General features: G+C 36.5%; 1 protein-coding gene and 1 long non-coding RNA gene across 4 annotated transcripts in view; both read right to left on the reverse strand.

Moving 5' to 3' along the window:
• Window positions 1–321: 321 nt before the first annotated feature.
• Window positions 322–19,866, reverse strand: part of LOC127541132 (uncharacterized) — a 217,064-nt gene continuing 197,519 nt past the window's right edge. Inside the window, exons 1-2 of one of the 2 annotated variants that reach the window (XR_007948371.1) lie at window positions 4,498–4,735; window positions 322–2,836 (exon numbers count right to left, since the gene is read on the reverse strand). This is a non-coding gene — a long non-coding RNA (uncharacterized LOC127541132). Of the gene's footprint in view, window positions 2,837–4,497; window positions 4,736–19,866 lie in introns of those variants that run through there. The other variant, XR_007948372.1, reaches the window with a different exon arrangement.
• ACSL1 (acyl-CoA synthetase long chain family member 1) overlaps window positions 14,615–19,866 on the reverse strand; it is a 93,256-nt gene continuing 88,004 nt past the window's right edge. For both annotated transcript variants that reach the window (XM_051966241.1, XM_051966240.1), the window contains exons 18-21: window positions 18,439–18,582; window positions 17,795–17,896; window positions 16,937–17,008; window positions 14,615–16,307 (exon numbers count right to left, since the gene is read on the reverse strand). In XM_051966241.1, coding sequence (XP_051822201.1) covers window positions 16,167–16,307; window positions 16,937–17,008; window positions 17,795–17,896; window positions 18,439–18,582 — 459 coding nt within the window. In that variant the 3' untranslated portion in view covers window positions 14,615–16,166. The remainder of the gene's footprint in view (window positions 16,308–16,936; window positions 17,009–17,794; window positions 17,897–18,438; window positions 18,583–19,866) is intronic.

Genomic DNA, 19,866 nt, shown 5'->3' on the forward strand with positions numbered 1-19,866 from the left:
ATTTCAAAAGGATATACAAAAGGATTACATCTCACTGATGTAATTAAATTACTTCCTATTACGAGTTTGGACATCCCAAGAAAGGTAATCCTTAAATTCTTTTTTTTTTGGAAAATGAATCTAGTTTATCTCTGTTATATAGGATGCTAATTCTTGGTTTCAGATATATAATTTATCATTTTAGGGGGATAAATTAGAAGACTTTTCAATAAAACCAAAGGAGAAATAAGATGTCCATTGTCGCTATTTCTCTTTGACACGGTACTAGAAATGCTAGCATCAGCAATGTGTAGAAAAAGTAAGTGCAGGAATAATCATAGGTAAAGAACAAAATTATCATTTATTTCAGATGATATGATGCACTTGAAAGACCCTTGAGAATCAATTTAAAAATGAATTGAATTATTGAAAAATTTCACTAACATTGAAAACAAGTCCACACATAATCAACATAGCTGTATAATACTAATGAGAAAAAGAGGGAAAGTTTTAATTAAGCAAGATTATATCTGCCAATAAATATGCAGAACACTTTACAAATATTATCTTATTTGATCCTTTCAACAACCTTGGGAGGAATGTGCTAATATTATTCCCATTTTACAATTGAAGAAACTAAGGCAAGCTGAGGTTAAGTGATCTGCTCAGAGTCATACAACTATTAAGTGTTTGAAGCTGGATTTCAACTTAGATTTTCCAGAATGTAAGTCCAGTGCTCTATCCACTTTGTGCCACCAGCTGCCTTATAAATAAAAACCATCAAAAACAGAAAGATAAACCCCATTTAAAAATATTATAGAATATACTTGTGATTCTCTTGCCAATTTTGAGGTACTACCTCATACTCAACAGACTGGCAAAGATGATGACCTCCCTCAAAAAAGAAAATGACAAATGTTGGAGAGGCTGTGGGAAAATTGGCATATTAGTGCACTGTTCTATGAATGGATATAACCATTCTGGAAAGCAATTTGGAATTATACACAAAATGTTACTAAGCAGTGTATACCCTTTGATACAGCTATACTCAAAAGATTATTTTAAATGAGGAAAAAATATTTAAAGCAGCTCTTTATTTGTAGTGGAAAAAAAAAATCCTGGAAACTAAAGGAATACCAATTAATTGAAGATGGGTGGAATAAGTTGTTCTATGAATACTGTAGAGATCTGCAGATAGTAGGGGAACTCTGGGTAAGGTATAAGACCTGTCAGCCCAGAGGGAACCTGCTGACAATGTCTGGTTTGGCTCCCACCTCTCTTTGGTGCTCTCACCCTTCCTGAGAAGTCAAAGAGGGCATGACCACCTGTACTCTACTTGAATCAAGGGATACTTACAGTAAAGATGCATTTACATAGCAATAGCAGGATGCTTATAGTTAGCACTTGCTCAGTGTGATGTGATGATATAATGGTTCTCTAATTGGCACATACTTAGTGTGTGCATTAATGATATAATCATACCAAGGTATTTAAGGGCTGAGAAAACTGGAAATAAGGCACTCAATCTTTGACCATCCTCTGGGTCTCCTGCCTTTATCACTCTTCCACTAAGATCAAGGATTCAGGCTGGTCCCGAGATTCTAGAGAGCTAGTCAGGATGGGATATTTTGGCATCCCAAGGTACGGGCTCTAGAAAGCACAATACATTTTTGCATCCAACATGGGGCACTAGATATGAGGACCTACACATTTTGATTGACTTGATTGGCGAGTTCAGTGGAGAAGTCCCTGGGACCCAGAAATAGGGTAAGTACAAAAATAGACAAGCAGAAAGATTTGGTAAGGTAATCAGTCACTTTCATTTTTCAGCCGAAATGGGGCAAATACTAAGAAAAGAGCCTTCCCCACCCCAAGGGGAGTGTGTAGCATGCATAGTTAAGTGAATAAAGAAGCAAGGTTTGTTGGTAACTCAGAAGCAGATCACTGGACTCTTAAATATATTAGAGTACATATCTCCTTGGATCTCTAAGAAAGAAAAATTAGAGCCAGATATGTGGAAAATGGTGAGAGAGCAACTAATTGAATATTACCAAGCTATGGGTACTGATTCAATTCCTGAGGAAACATTCCTTATGTACAACATAATACAATTGGCTTTAAAGAATCCCACAAATTTTAAAAACAAGGAAAAATTTTAATGTGGACAGCCTGACAGGAAGTGTGAGGAAAGAGCAGGAAGAGGATGGTACTGACAAAGCAGTTGGAAGGCAAGAAGAGTTGGGCAGGAAAAGAGTTAAGTATCTTAAGGACAGTGCTGATGAGCTTAAGGGATGCTTCTCACTTTCACAGATCAGTTACACCTGAGCAGGTATCCTTAGGGCATTCCCATCTCCTGACCCTCCTCCCTCAACTTCGACTTCATAGATGGAGAGAGGAGGAGGAGTGGGAGTAGTGACACCATCAGCACCTCTATGCAGCAGTTTTGCCCATCCCCCCATGTCACCATTACAAGAGGCATTAGTTAAAGCTAAAGAGGAAGGACAAGATACATTTGGTTTGAGAATAGAAGCATACTCTGTATTTGAAGAACTTGACTGTTCAGGTCAAGCCAGGAGAAGATACACTCCTTTTAATCTGGAAATTATAAAGACTAAAAATGTCTTACTGGGTCTCTTCTCCCTTTCCTTCCCCTGAGGGGAAAATGTCTTACTGGGTCTCTTCTCCCTTTCCTTCCCCTCAGGTCACCAAAAGAACTCTGGGAAGATCCTACTCATGAACAGTTCTCGGGTGCTGCTGCTTCTTTGTTTCTTGTGATTCTTGTGTCCCATGTTCGGGTGCCATACATTGTGATAAGGGAACCATCTCCAGACCTTCCTACTGGAGGTCTAACTCAGACCTGTAAAAATATGATGGACAGAATTATTGTATTGTAAGAGATGAGGAAATGGATGATTTAAAAAAGACATGAAATAACTTGTATAAAGAGACACTAAATGAAAGGAGCAAAAACAGGAGCATAATTTATACCATAATAGCAATATTATAAAAATTAATAATTTTGAAGACTTTTATATTGAAGAATGAAATGAACAGAACCAGAGCAATTCATACAATTACAGCAATTTATACAATTACAGAAGGAAAAAGACAAGGAGGGAAGGGAAAGAAGGGAAGGGAGAAGAAAAGGAAGGAAGGAGAGCAGGAAGGGGAAAAGAAACAAGGGAAGGAAGGAAGAAGGGAAGGAAGAAAGGATAAGAAAGAGGGGAAAGAAGAAAGGATAAAAGAAAGGAGGAGAAGCTGTAAGATCTATGATCAATACAACCACAATCATGTTGTGAGAAGAGGGGCAACATGCCTGACTGAGAATTGATCTCAAAGTATAGAATGATACATTTTGTTCAACATGACCAATGAAAACATTTGTATTACATGACTGGGCACATCTATTATGAGGATTTTGATTTTGGTTTTAGTTTTTCCCAAGGAGTAGAGTGAGAGGGAAAGAAAATTGATTTCTGTTAATTAAAAAAAAATTATTTAGAGGGTTTGCCTAGGTTCACTTCCATAGTTGACCTGTGCATAATTTTCCTTTTCACATAGATGCTCCAAATATGGGCTGTCAAAATACATGATATTTTGAAAGATGTCTTCCATGAAATAGTTTATTAATTGGGATCATAAATCATAGATTGAGAAAAATGATTCTTAACCTTGGCACCCCTTAGTAGGTGTCCCTCTAAAAGGAAGGAGGTGGTAAAAATGATGAAGGGATGGTTTCAAAGAAACTTGGGAAAACTTGAAGAATGATGCAGAGCAATATGATTAGAAGCAGGACAATAATTTCTATGATAACAACATCATTAAGATAAACAACTTTGAAAGACTTAAAAACTCTAATCAACATAAAGAGCAATTCAAGAAGACTGGTGATGAAATGTGTTACCCATAACCTAACAGGCAAGTAATTGACTTTCATATATCTGGGACTACAAACAATGATAGCCATGTAATCTTGATTCTGTATAAGGCTCAGCTTAAATATGCCAATGCTAAAAGACAATTCTTGCAATATTCTAACAACATTTACTTTTTAATCTCATCTTACTCCTTGTCTAAATATTTACTAAGTCAATCATTATTTCCCTTTAGTGACTTCTTTGACTATTTTGTTCTTATCTTTTCTTACACATTTTTAATCTCCTAAATCTCAGAGCAAATGAGGTTTGCAATGAGCTCCCAAAGAAAATTTTTTCCCCCTTATTTCTTGTTAAAATTTAGTAACTTAAGAATACTTGGATAAGCTAACACTAACTCTCAGTAAATAGCATAATTAGATTATTGGAGAGATATTAAAGTCAAATACACAGGACAGGGAGAGAACATGAAGTAACATTTAAGAATTACTAGTAATTGGGTAGGGTGGAGCCAAGATGGCGGAGCCGGCACACACGACTCTCTAAGCTCCTCTCATTCCTCTCATAATCAACTATTTAATTCAGCCTCAAAAATAGCTCTTCACTGCTTAAATTCATGAAGATGAGAAGCACTACAACTTACCAGCAAAGTCAATCCGGAAGCTCGCCAGGAAAGGTTTGTCCTGAGGGACAAACTAGGAACAGACTAGAACAGGCAGCGAGAGGCTAGCATCCTGAGCAGACCAGGGGCGGGGGTGATCTCTGTGGCTAGAGAAGTTATAGAGACGACTCTGCTATAGGCTGACTGCTCTTCCATGACTACAAAGCAGTAAACTGGCAGAGAAATGAAAGCCTAAAACAGAGGGTTCTCTAAAAAACGCCAGAACCTAACGAGATCTGGCTGTAACCCCTCAAACCCGGAAGTGACTCAGGCAGATTGTAATGCAGCCCTGTAGCCACATCCTGCAGTTCGGGGCTTTTGCTGGGGCAGCTATATATCTGCACAGCAGGGGACACAGCCTGGGCAGCCTCTGATCTGCAGAGTGGGGGGCTCAGCCTGGGGCAATAGAACCTCCCCAGCAGGACTGTGCTTCCAGAGCAGAGACACTTCCAGTCCCTGCAGGGCCATTCCCTGCTCTGCTGCTAATACCCACAGCCCCAGGGCAGGGTTTGGCTTGGGGCAGTGAAACTCTCACTGCTCAGCCTCTAGCCCCAGGGCAGTCGTTATCTCACACAGCAGGGGTTCTTTGCAGGCACTTTCCCAGCCCAGCCCTGCAGGCCTGAGTTACTCCCGGGTGGGGAACTCTTTCCCAGAACACTCCAGTACCTGGCTGCTTTTTGTAGCCGACTGGCAGGACAGCTACCCGTCCATACACCTTTCACTGCTCTGCAGAGGAAGCTGGTAACCTCCTGGCTCTGAAGGCAGACACTTCAGGCTTTAACAAAATGAGTAAAAAAATCAAAAGAATGATTGATAGTTTCTATACAGAAAAAGAACAGCTTTTCAGCCCTGAAGAGACTGATAGCAGAGAGTCTCCAGACAATTGTTGGTCTCCAGTACAAAAGGGTCTCCTAGAAGAGACTATTAAAAACCTTAAGAGAGAGCTAGAAGAAAAATGGGGAAAGGAAAGAGAAGCTATGCAAGAGAGCAACAACTTCCTGAAATGTGAATTGGAAAAGATAAAAAACTCCCAAGAAGTGCAGGGAAACAGAATTTGCGAATTGGAAAAAGAAAATATCTCACTAAAAAAAAAAAAAAAAAATTAGTGAAGAATTACTAGTAATTACCAGCTCGATGTTGTTAACCTTTTATACTAAAATCATACATATTTGCTTTTCTAAAAATGAATAAAGAAGTAACAGCATGGTATGGTGAATAGAAAATAGAGCCTAAGAGTCCAAAGTCCTAAGTTTGAATTCTGAATTTACATGTATTGACTGTGTAACTCTGGACAAGTTGCTTAATTTCTCATGTTCCAGGTAAGGTACACAGGATAGGGGAGAATTTCTTCACTAGAAGTTTCCTATAATAATAAAAATCACAGGGCTAGTTCAAAATACATTTTTAAAATGGAGGAAAAAATCTTCAAATATAATTCCCCAACTGACCCATTGTTTGAATTTAAGACAGATCTGTCATAAACCTAATATTGTTATGTGATCCTCTAAGACATCTATAATTACTTCAAAGTCAGTCTCCAAATTATTTTTTTAAAAAGCTTTTACAAAAGGGATATTTACTATGGTATAGCAAGGTCAAAAATATGGCCCCCACCCAAGGGCACACTATCCACCCTCTGTGTATAGTCCCTGGACTGTGCTTGTGTTCACATCTTTATTCACTGGAGTTCACAAGTATGGGAGATTCACAAAGTAAACTTTGTAACTTTGTGAATTCACACTTCCCTTGGGTGTGCCTCCAGGAGGAGGAGTCAACCTTTGGGAGATGATAGATAAGAAGCGGACTCAGTCGGGAGTTCAGCTGAATTTAGATTGAGAGGAGAGCGTCAAGTGAGTCCAGCCAGAAGCCCTCTCTGAGTGAGGAGTTTTACTTCGGAACATTGACTGGGGTGGGAGAGGAGCACTCTGGGAGACTGAGAGCTAGAAGCCCTCTCTCAGAGGCAAGACAGATTCACCTTTGTGCTGGCTGGGCTGAAGGACAAACCTTTGGATGTGGAGACATTCGGAGGGAGGTCTTGGAACCAAGCTAACCGGGCTATATTGGAGGCAATAAAAGATCCGAACTTTTATCACCTGGCTGCGTTTTGAGGTGATTATTACTTTCAACTGCAACTAAGGCTGCCTCCAGAAAACCTCCTCTGAGAAACTTGCTTTCTCCCAGAGAGAACTAAAGAAGAAAAACACTGCAGCAAACCATGCCTGTATTTTTGCTAAGAAAACTCCAAATGGGATCACAAAGATTCAGAAATGACTGAATAGCAATAAATACAACAGGGAAATACAATTATTTTCATTTTATAAAGGAGGAAACAGACAGAGGTTATATGACTTGCCCAAATTATTCCCTTCCTGCCCTATAGCTATTGAATGTCACTTAAGAAAATCACATGATCAGAAAAAACAGGAGAGAGTACTACCTGAGGGTTTATATTCATAGATAGAGAACTATGGAAGTTCAGGAGTCTAAAGAAAATAATGAGTGAAATATTAACATGACAAACCAGGCAAAAAAGTGATTATAGAGGTAAGCAAAAGCAGAGAAGATGATAAAAGCTACTTACAACAATCTTCCTCTACTTGAATTCTACAAGTTGATAATTGATGTTATAAATATCCAAATGGCCCTTGGCAGAAAAATGTTCTCCACCTCTGAACTAAAGGATGTCCTCTTCTAAAGATGGAGCTTGCAAGGAAAAAAAAAAAAGTAGATCCTAAGGAAAATGCTTCCAATTCCATGCATTACTATAACTTTGTTTATCCAACGGTACAGTCATTATTCTATTATCTAAGTTTGGGCTCCCCAGACTTACTTTCTTCTTATTATGCAAGTCCTGATCCTCCCTTGAGCTCTACACCTTTCCAAATATTGTACTTCTCATTCTTTTTCTCCATCAGAGAAAAAGAGAGGAAAACTAAAATATATTAAGCTCTAGTCTTGCAATTTCAAACGTCAAACAATTGTTTATTGGTAACATTTATCTTTTATCTGTTATCTCTTATCTTTTGATTCTTCTTTTCTTCTCTATCTTAATAAATTATGTATTTCCACAATCTATTATAATTCCCTTACGAAGAGGGGTTCTTAACTTTATGTGTCATAGATATCTTGGATAGCATGTAAAGCCTATGGATCCCTTCAGATTATGGTTTGTTGCCTAGACTCATAATAAAAAGAGGCAATAAATTTCATTTAGAAGTTATATAGTTGTTTTTTTTTCTCATCCAAGTTCATGGATCTTCTAAAATCTTTCTAGAGACCCTTGAGGGATATATATGGATCTCAACACGAGAACTCATCTTAAGAATCATACTATCAACTATGAGTCTTGTATCATATTTGATCTCAGTAATTAAAAGGATGTGAGATAAAGAAATAGATGATTTGCAAAAAGGAAGGGCCAGTCATGAAGAATAACAAGAACAGCTCGTGTCTGATTATATCAAGTGAAGGGAATGGGAGGAAGGTTCTTAACATGGTAGGTGAAACCCATAGGCAGTTAATGGGAGGACAGGCACAAGAGTAGAATGGGCATCAGTATGGGCAGGCATGAGGGCAAGGGAGTAGAGGGTTGTTGCTATCTGCATCCCTGGAGATGAGTTAAGAGATCATGATGAAGTCAAGGTAGTTTACTGGAAACAGAAGAAATCTCATTTTCTAATGACAGTGTTCCATTCTCTGAGTAAGTCTTCCATGCTCTGGGACACTTTTCTGGCCCCAAATTCCACACTATCCAATGGACCACCTAAGTGCCCTTCTTTCCTATAACTTAGCTTACACTGGCATTCATACTTAATGTCCCTAAATAGCCTTGATATAATGGTATTAATTCCTGTCTTAGACTGTGGGAAAGGATGTAGGAGCAAAGAAAAGTTTAGAAAATATTTCAAGCCAGAGAATCTGGATTCATTCGCTAACTCTGCTACTTGTTTGGCTTTTGAATTTAACCTTGCTGAGTCCGTTTCCTAATTCATAGGGTGTTGAAATAAATGGATGATCCCTAAAGTCCCTACCAGTTCTAAACTTAAAATAAAATAATAGCTCACATTCATATAAAGCTTCACCTAACAAAGCATTTATCTAACTGCTACTTTATGAAAAAAATTATCATTTTTACAGATAAAGAAAAGGAGACCTAGGGAGGTTAGGATAGAAACAGAAGTTAGAAAGTGGCAGAAATCACATTAGAACCCCGTCCAGAGGCAACATGGTATGATGAAAAGAGCTGGGGATCAGAAATCCCAAGTTTGTCATTCACAGAGTCAATTACTGTTCTCTCCCCTATTCCCAGATTGTTTCTTCATCTATGAAATAAAGAATACAACAGCCAACGAGCACTTATTAAATGCTTGCCGTGTGCCAGGCACTTTAAATACAAAATCCTCACTCTCAAGCTTATATTCTGTTAGGGAAAACAACATATATAATTTCATTATATGTTTATTTTTAGTATTTATTTTATTGTATATTATTTTAAAATTTATATCACATATTTATATATGCATATATGCACATGTGTGTGTATAAATAATTTAGATATAAATTATATACAATACATATGTGTGTATGTGTATACATATGCCTTAGGGAGAGAGAGGCATTAGGAAGTGGGGGATCAGGAAAGGCTTCGTGCAAAAGTGAATGTTTGAGCTGAGAGTTGAAGAGAGGGATTTGTTGAAGCAGAGGCAGGAGGAAATGCATCCCTCCTGACTCAAGTTCTATAGTACAGAACTTGAGAACTATTAAATATAATAATGAGGCTTATTTTCCTATATGAATTACAGAATTACAGCAGTTAATAAAAGAGTCAAAGATCGTATCTGATTTGTACATAAAAGGAAGACTTAGACTTGATTTTTGATATGGGATTCTCCAGCTCCATGGAAATTTTTTTCATGAGAGGTTTAGATAGAAGAAAAATAAGAGTCATTCCTCTCTGGAATGTCCCTGCTCCCCTGCAATAAGAGTTAGATGGGAACTCCCTTCTAGTTCTCTCCTTCCTTCTGACCCTGGAACTCCATGGGCAGCTGATCTCTGTCCTAATAAGGATGGAAGGGAAGCAACACTATTAATTCCTGTCATTACTCTAGCTCTCATTGACTCCAAGGTCATAGCATGAGAAGGTGAATGCTTGTTTTAGTATTTAAAAAAAATTCTATTTAGGTTTATTAGCATTCCTATATCCAAAGTAGGAACAAAATAGCTGTTTCTAGATGAAGCTGAATTTCTATTACCTATAACTTGCTTTCTCTTTAAAGTATATGATAAATTCCAACTAGAAATTGGTTGAACAAGTTGTGGTATATGATTGTGATGGAATACTATTGTGCTATAATGATCAAGATGTTCTCAGAAAAACCTGGAAACACTTACATGAACTAATGCAAAGTGAAGTGAGTAAACAGGGAGAACATCATTCACAGTAACAAGAATGCTACAAGATCAACTGTGAATGACTTAGCTATTCTCAGAAATGAAAAATAATTTAAACAAGTCTGAAAGATTTATGATGAAAAATGCCATCCATTCTGATGGATATAAACTGATGAAGTCTGAATACAGATCAAAGTATACTTTTTAAACTTTATTTTTCTTGGAGGTTATTTTGGTCTATGTTTTTTCTTACAACATGACTAATGTGGGAATATGTTTTGTATGACTACAGATATATGTTACATCAAGTTGCTTGCCTTTTCAATGAAGGGAATGGGAAGAAAGTGAGAGAATTTGAAAAAATTTAAAAATGCATGTTGAAAATTATTTTTATATGTAATTGAGGAAAACAAAATAGTAAATAAAAATTCAAAAAACATATATGGTAAATTTAACATGAAATTTTTTATGCTTTCCTGCTCATCTATTTCCTTCTAGCCTTATTCTATTCTCTTCTGTGCATTTAAAAAAATCTTTTACTTTTTTTTTTTGAAAGAGCCCTACTGCCAACTTTTCTCACCCTGCCAATTCCTCTAATCCCATTAAAAAAGAAAAAAGGAATCATAACTCTTGTGGCCAAGTTTCTGCAAGCAAAATAAATTCCCATATTGTCTGTGTCTAAGATTTCTATACCTTGAATTCTTCATCTTGTAGTCACATAGGTGATATGCTTCATCATTGCTTCTCTGGAATCATGGTATTTTGAACACAATTCTTAACATTTTCACAACTGTTTTTCTTTACAATGTTGCTATCATACAAATTTTCTCTTGGTTTTTCCTCGCAACACCCTGCATCAAATTATACAACTCTTACTCGATTTCTTTGAAAACCATCACTTGTGACATTTCCCCACTAATATTCCATTTCCACATACTACAACCTAATCTGTTATTTGCCAATTGATGAGGCATCTCTTTAGTTTGTAGGGTTTTGTATACTCTGTATTGTAGGGTTGCTTCAAACATTTTTTCCTTTTTCTTAGAGCTCTTTAGGACACAGGCATAGGAAAAGTATCCCTGGATCAGAGGCTATGCAGTTTAGTGATTTGGGGGGGCATAGCTCCAAATGTTTTCCAAAATAACTGGACCAATTCTCAATTCCACCAACAGGGTATTTTCATTGTTTTTGTTTCCCCACAGCCCCTCCACAATTGCCATTTTCCCTTTTTAGTCATCTTTGCCAATCCATTGGGCATCAGGGAGAACCTCAGATTTGTTTTAATAGATATTTCTCTAGTTATGAGTGGTTTGGACTTTTTCATATTGATATAGTTGCTAATAGCTTGAATTCCTTTAAAAATTTTCCATTTATATAATGTTTAAACATTTTGTCTATAGAGAATAGATCTTGTTCTTTTTTATTCAAATTAGGTTCCTTAAATAGTTTGCATAACATACCTTGTTAAGTCTTTGGCCACATACTAGGGTTTATTCCCCCCTCCCCCCCCAAAGATACAGATTTCTTTCGAGAGGAAAGGCCAAGACTGGGGAAGACAGGAGGAGATGCAGGTAATAAGAATATTAAGGCAGAAGAGAATATCAGCCTCTATTTTCATACTTCCCAATATATGATCAATCTATTCAAATAATCAAAAAATATTCAAATATTCAAAAATGCAATATTTATGTTAGGATCTGACATGTGAACATTGCATATTTTAGTAGTTTAAATAGTTCAGATTCTATCAAGTTTAAATTCAGTTGCCCTAAATCTATCTTGGTTGTATACCATGCAGAGACAGAAAATTCATAAGCAAATTGGGAAGCTTAATCTTCCTGCAAAAAATCTTCAACAAGAATATTGATAATTTGTTCATTAGAATTTGTTCCTCATAAAAACACCTTATCTCATGCTTGAAAAAAATACTCATAAAAAATTAGAAGAGGTGATTTCAATAATATAGTGAATTTCCCAGTGAGGAAACTCCTTCTATGTAGATTGGCACCTTCTCTGCAATGTATAACCTGGGAGAGCTGAATACCAAGAGGGCAAGTGAATAGTGTAGAGTCAAATGGTCAGTATGTGTCAGAACTAAGACTTGAACCCAGTTTTTCCTGTTTCTGAGATAAGCTCACTATCCATTAAGCTAAGCTAACCATTGCAAGGAAATCAAATATGAAAGAATGCAAATATAATAGTGCCAATAGAAAAAGCTAGATGGAACCTGAGTGCAGAATGCTGTGTGTGCAACCGATTTCAATCTAGCTTCAGTCTCTTACTGTGTCACCTTGGGTATGTCAATCAATCAGTACATGTTAACATACCTCACATGAGAAGCTTAGATATCATGATTCCTAAGTTACCTTTCAGTCTTAATTATATATATATATAAATATGTGTGTATATACATATATACATAATCTCAATTAGCAAGCATTTTAATTGCCCCATTCACCACTTCCCTTTTCCGCAACAACCCCCACCACCAGCATCAAAAATAAAATTCTTAGTACATAGCTTTGTAGTCCTGTAAAATAAATTCCCTTAGCTATGTCTCAAAATGTAAGAGATGAATCTTCATCGTTATTCTTTAGATTCGTGTTTTATCATTATATTTAGCTTTAAAGTCCTTCAAAATTGTTTTTCTCTAAAATATAATCATTATATAAATTGCTCTTCTAACTGTGCTCACTTTTTTTTGTTGTTGCTGTTTTTTTAGTTATGTCTGACTCTTCATGACCTCATTTGGCATTTCTTGGCAAAGATACTACACTGATATGACATTTCCTTCTCCAGCTTATTTGATAAATAAGGAAACTGAAGTGAAAAAGTGATTTGCTCAGGATCACAGTTAATATAAAAAAAAAATCTGAGGCTAGATTTTAACTCATGAAGATGAATTTTTCTGATTCCAGTCCTGGCATTCTATCAGTTCACAAAGATCTTTCTAGTTTTCTCTAAAACTTCCTTTTTATTATTCCTTATGGCACTATAATATCCTAGCCATTCCCCAGTAGGTCATCTTGTGTTACTGACCATTTTGTGGTCATTACAAGGTGACACCCTCTTAGCTTTCAGTTTTGGCTAGCATGAAAAGAATCACTATAAATGTTTTGTACATAGTTGCTTTTCTACTTTCTTTGGGCGTATAGCACTGGAAATAGTATAGCTGAATTTAAAAATATGCAGAATATGATAAATTTCTGGGTATAATTCCAAATTCAGCTTTAAATCTGTGATCCTGTGGATCCACATGAATTGCTGCTGCAATTCTTTTAAGGTATCTAGATTGTGTTAGTGGATAAGAGTGCTGGGTTAGGAAGACTCATCTTCCTGATTTCAATTTTTACCTCATATACTTACTTAATACACATACATAATACTTAACGTGTGAATCTAGGCAAATCATTTTATGCTGTTTTCCTCAATTTTCTCATCTGTATGATGAACTAGAGAAGGAAATGGCAAACCACTGTGATATCTTTGCTAAGAAAGCCCCAAATGGGGTCAAGAAAAGTTGGACACAACTAAAACTATTGAATAAAAATTCCTTTAACAGAGGACAATGTTCTTCATTCCATGGGAGGAGTTCTTGAAGCTTCTGTGTGTTGCAGATTTCTTTGGCAGTCACATAAAATATATGGAGTTTTTTCTCAAATAATGTTAGAAAATATAGAAAATAAAATAGAATTGCAAAGAACAAATATGCTTAAATACAGGCATTGAATTTTTTTTAAGTCCATAGACCCAAAGTTAAGCACTTTTGTTCCATGAAACAACATGGGGACCAAGTGGCATTCACACAAAATCACTGAAATGAATATAAATGGTGACTAGCAGAAAAGGAAGAGGATTGGAGCCAAAATGCAGAGAACAGGATGACTTAATATCTAATACCTAGTTCTTTGAGGTTTAGAAGGAAAAACCCAGAAACCAAAGCTTTGGACAATATATAATTCTTTTCAGAACTAGCTTCTTATCTATCCAGAATTCAAACTAAAGAATAAAACTTAGGGAGAAGGTTTTTTTTTTTTTTTCTCTCTACACTAACTGCCCAGGAGCACAGCAGCAGGAGCATGGCTGCTGAGATGTACTATGGGTCCCTGTCCAGCTCTGTATGGTTTATGAAGTTAAAAAACAAAACACTACCAACTTCGTCACAGGGAGGCTTGGTCCCTTGTGGAATTGCTGAGTGTCACTGCCCAACAAAAGTAAACATTCAAAGGGGCCATAAATAAGTAACAGAAAGAGGAGAAGAAGCTAGAAGGGAGGAACCAGGAGTGTATAAAACATTCAAAAGTATAAAAATGAGGAATATCTGATGGGAAGGAAGGGAAAAAGAAGTTAAGTTATTACCACTCTGATAGCCTCCCAGAGCAAGAGAACAAAGATATGATTTGGCAATCAATCCCAACAAATGCCATCTTGGGGGAAAATATTCTAATAAAATAGTTGATATTTTCCTTACTGATACTTGCTATTTTATTTCAACATCTGTTGATCTTTGCCAATGACATTTTGACCAGATGTCAAAGTTATTTTAAGTGTCATAAAGCTGTTAACAGTCAATGAGGTTGGAAAAAATTAGAGCAGGCATACAACTCACTGACGTGGAGGGGGGAAGGCTTTCTCCATCACATCTCTTCAGAGCATCTTTTTGCTTTTGATTATTTGAATTAAAAAAAAAAAAAACACTTCACTCACATGAAATGCGGAAATATTTATTTTGGTTTCCTTCGTTATTTTTTGGAAATTGTTTTGGTTTATAAAACATAGAAATAGCCAACACTTAAAGCAAACATCCAAAACTCCAATGTGATAAATTACCGACTTAGATATTTGTGCAATTAAGAGCACACATTATGAAGTTAGGCTACCAAATAGTGTTATTACAATGACATCTCTTTAGTGCAAACCTTGTTGTGCTTGAATATTAAATATAACCCCATCGATCCAAAAACCAGAATCATTTAAAATGATTACTTAATTCAGTCAAATATGGCCAAGACCTGTAATAATTGAAATGTTGCCAATTTCCCCAATTAAACTAAAAACCCCTCAGGAATTACTCTTAGGAAAAATTGATTCCTCCCTTTCAGATTTATACATCCCTCTATTAATTAACATTTGTTCTGGCTTACTGAATACATTTTGTAGAACTCATAAATAGATTTCTGAGATGGGCCCATTTCTGTCAAATAGTACCCTCGATTTCAACAAAAACGTATTCAAATATACCCACTCCCTCTGTCCTTTGAAGTGATATGTTTGGTATGAGACAGTTTATTCTGGGAAACAAATAAAGCATTAATCACGCATGATATTCTGAAATGAAAACTACATTAAAAACCCGTTGGCCATTATACAGAAAGAGTGGCTAGTGCAGTGTAGAGATAAGGTGTACGGTTATCAGGTCATCACAGCTGAGCTTGACTGATCCTGCTATTGATGGTATATATGTCCTTGAAATTCTTGTCTTCATGGTTGAGTCTAAGGCAGATTTGTTACTGGCAGGAGGGGTGGGAAGGAGAGAGATCAGGAAAACACTCTGTTGGTAGCATTCTGCTTTGCATTAGAATCCACATTCTGTAGGACTTTCATATGGGACCCCAAATCTGCTCAGTTGCTTTTGTCCTGTTTACAGTGAACCTTAAGTTTAAAACAGTAAAGTTCAGACATTTCTTTCTTTTCTGGGTTGGGGTAAACCTGAGGATAAGGCATAAGGGAGAGAGAGAGTTTCATAACCCTCATCTAAAGAAGGGTGAGAAAAGGGGACTTAAATAATGTTTGGATGAAGTATGGTATACCCCACTCGTGCGTGTTTGTCATTTTTAAAAGGATTCTTTTTCTCCAGTGTACCATGTACCCTTTGGAGTAGCTAACTGCAGAGAACATATCAAACATTCGACCTCTCAGAAACAGGGAAGCTCTAGTTCCTTAGTTAGGATCAGGAGAGAAGGGTCAACACCCACCTTTTGGGCTGAGGAAGTCCCAAATAACTTATCAAGTATACAGTTGCCCTTTACAATTTAAGGCTCATTTTGGAAATTGTATATCACCACAAAATGGTCAGCAACACAAGGTGACAGTAAGGCAGTGTTCTGTTTCCTTCAAGATTCCTATGGCAAGAACTCCGTCCAAACAAGTCTCCTTCCCTATGTTTGCTGTAGTCAAAATTACCAATATGAAGGCCAACAGTAGAAGTAGATCTTTTGGAGGTGTGCGGTTTTGTTTTTTCCAAGCTATCTTCCTCAAGATTAAATCTTAATGGTAGAATAGAGTTCATCGATCTGTGACCTGAAATATTTCCGGAGCTCGGGTCTCTTTGATTTCAGTGTCGGAGTCAGAAGGCCATTCTCCACAGTAAATAATTCTGAGTGAAGAGCAATACCTTTGACCTGGAAATGAGAAGAAACAAAAACTTGCACAGTACAGAATAAATAACAACAACAACAATAATTCACTTAACACTGAAGGAAGTGGCTTAATTAGCCACAGTACAACCAGGGCAGATGATACTCTTCTCCCTTCAGGTTGTCTTAGACTAGAGATTGTTCACCTGAGATACACAAACTTACATTTCTAATACTTTGATAACTATGCTCAGTACAGTTTAAAGCTACCAAATAAAGGAGCCTTTCTTAAGGAGTTTAAAACTGCACCACGACTTTTGGGACGCCCAGGACCACTGATTTCCTTTCATAATTATAACACACTGTGTTTTACTCTATGCATTTGAAAACATGATTCTGAGAAGAGGGCCACAGGCTTTACCAGACCACTAAAGGGAGCCAGGACATAAAAAAGGTAAAGAATTTCTGTTTTAGATGAGAGATAGTAACCAATCTTTTGAGAAGTTCCAAAAGATTCTGAAATGCTATGGGGTAATTAATTCACATCCATTAACTAGTGATTTAATTCAATAAAGACTTCATTAAGAAACCCAATCTAATAACATTTGGAGCAAAACCTCCAAAGTCAAGAAACTGGTTGTATAGAGATTCACAAACCTTTATTCAAGCCTCACCTGTTCAAAAGGCTTCAGACCAGCCTCTTTTCCAAGTCTCACCATGTCGTCTAGGATTGCTTTTTTAACATCCTATTAAGGCAATAAAATAAAGACTGCATTAAAAATATTTTTATTGATATCATTTGCTTTTACATTGTTTATCTGTTCCCCCTAGCCAGCAAGCTTTAGGCATTAGGAAGACCTGAGGTCAAATCCAGCCTCAGATACTTATTAGTTGTGTGACCCTGGGCAAATCACCTAATCTCAATTTCCTCAACTATAAATTGGAGATGGTAATAACACCTACCTCAAAAGGTTGTTGTGAGGAACAAAGGAGAAAATATTTGTAAAGTACCTAGTGCCTAGGACACATAGTAGGTGTTTAATAAATGATTTTCTTCTTCCTTCTTTTCCTTCCCCCTCCCAGAGCGCAATCCTTTATAATATGTATATAACAAAAATAGATTTGTAAACACAATTTTATAAAAAAGAAAGAAAGAAAGAATTCAATAAAACCATCAAAAAAAATTTGATGTTGTATGTAATGTCCCATGTATGTGGAGCCTCACTTCAGCAAAGACACAGTATTAAAACTGCATTATTAAAACAAGTACATTTAAAACAAAATGAAGGAGGCAGGATGAGGCGTGAACTTAGAGATCTGTTGGACCACTAGTGGCTAGGTGGTAGAGAGGATAGAGCTCTGGCCTCTGTTTGCCTCAGTCTCCTCAACTGTAAAATGGGGATAAAATGGGGATCCCAAGATTGTTGGAAAAGTCAAATGAGATAATATTTGTGAAGTGTTTAGCACAGTGTCTGACACATAGTGAATATTATATGTGTTAGCTATTATTAATATTATTATCAGGTGCTTACCTTATTTTTGCACAAGTCTGCATGGGATCCACTGAAACCCTTCTTTTTTGCCCAAGAAGATAGGGTCTCCACATCTGGTATCACTATAGCTATGAGGAATGCCTACACACACAATACAGATCAATTACAATTATACCTTGACTAGGAGTCCCTGAACATTCATGCTGGTACTAAAATCTCACTTTACTTGAAACTAAAGGAAATCCCCATTTTTATTTCTCCATGACGAGATCTTTGCTGAGAAAGCACCGATTTTACTGTATATATTAACAGTAAAAAAAGGCTCAAAGTCCCCAGTGGACAATAATCTACAAAGGTACAATATTCATTTTACCTAGTTCTTACAAAAAGCTATGACCTAGTTAACTATCCCCTTTCAAAATCTTTGCTTAATGAAGGTTTTAATGTATAGCCAATATAGTCAGCTTTCAAAAGGTCTTGCCATACCTGCCCATTAATCATTTGGGAAGCACGCTGGAAAAGTTAGTGTGCATTTTAGATTCCTGGGCTTAATATATAATTTAAGTATCCATTTTTGCACCTCAAATAATTGTAACTGAAGTAAGAGCCTTAATAGCTCTTTTGCTTCCACTGCTTCATAGCTATAGGAATTAAACACAAACAGGGTGACTCAGAGAAAATACCTGTAAGCTTTCCCCATGTACAAACACCTGAGCAACAGGCTCACTCCGCTGGTAGATATTTTCAATTTTTTCAGGTGCTATATATTCCCCTTGTGCCAGTTTGAATATATGTTTTTTCCTGTCAATGATCTTCAAAGTACCATTCTGGATAGGAAAGAAGAAAAAAGAGAGCATGTGTACCTACTGACATGAAAACTACTAGCTCCTTGTCACAATTTAGACTTGATTAAAATAGCACCATCACTATCCTTTAGAACCCAGCTTCATAAACTGTGGGTTGTGACCCCATCTGAGGTCTCACAACTGAATGTGAGGGTCATGAAATTATCATTTATTATCAGTAAATCTCTGATTGTATATCCATTTTATATACTTATAAATCCAGGAGTATGTAAATTTTTCTCAGGCAAAAAGGGACAGGTAGAAAAAGTTTAAGAAGCCCTGCTCTAGACTATTGCTGTTGGGAAAGAAACAAGTGTTTTCTTCTTAGGTGACAAATTACTTGGATATATCCACTAAATCTATATTGGTCCATTTGATTCGGGGCCTCAGGGAGAGAGGAAATGTGATTTCCATATCCAATTTAACACATACACATAAGGTTTCAGGACTAGATATCAAAAACTCTGAGTATTCTAGCTATAAAGGGGCTGCCTAACCTCAATCACAAGAAAAAGGTCAGTGATTAGACCCTCTCTTTTTTTTTTTTCACATCTCCTGAGGGTACTGTCTCTTAAATTCCCAAATACACCATTTAAAGAAGCAGAGGGAACAATTATATAATCTTAGAATTGGAAGTAAATTCTGAGAGTCATAGTTCTAGAAATATAAAGGACCTTAGAAGCAATCTAAAACAATCCCTTCATTTTACAGATGAGGAAACTGAGACCATAGAGGTTGACTGATCCATCCACATTCATTGCTAGCAAGTTAAATGACATTCAAACCCATGACCAGCCTGCTGTCTACAATACTAGTAATGCCAAACTCAAACAGAAACCATTAATCTATATGTAAGGATTCCTGTGGGCCACACATTGACTAAGAAAACCATAAACTAATAATATCTATATTTTATTACATTTTTATTTTGTTAAATATTTCACAATTACATTTTAATCCAGTTCAGGCTACATTCAGAAGTGCTCTGGACTGTATGAGGCCTATGAGCCAAATGTTTTGACACTGAAGTCTAGGTGTTTCCCATCAATCTAACCCTACTTCCTCTACTTCACTGTACAGATGAAGAAAATGAGATCTAGGGATATTAACTTGTCTGTGTTTACACAGTTATAATTGGGGGGGACAGCCAGGGCTAAAACCCACAATTTAATCCATTTTATACCTGCATCAGAATATTCTGCAAATTCCTTTCAATAAAAATTTCAGAAAGTCATTATTATTCTCTAAGTATAAAATAAATTCAAT

Source organism: Antechinus flavipes, chromosome 6 (assembly GCF_016432865.1).
Source record: "Antechinus flavipes isolate AdamAnt ecotype Samford, QLD, Australia chromosome 6, AdamAnt_v2, whole genome shotgun sequence".
Lineage (NCBI taxonomy): Eukaryota > Metazoa > Chordata > Mammalia > Dasyuromorphia > Dasyuridae > Antechinus > Antechinus flavipes.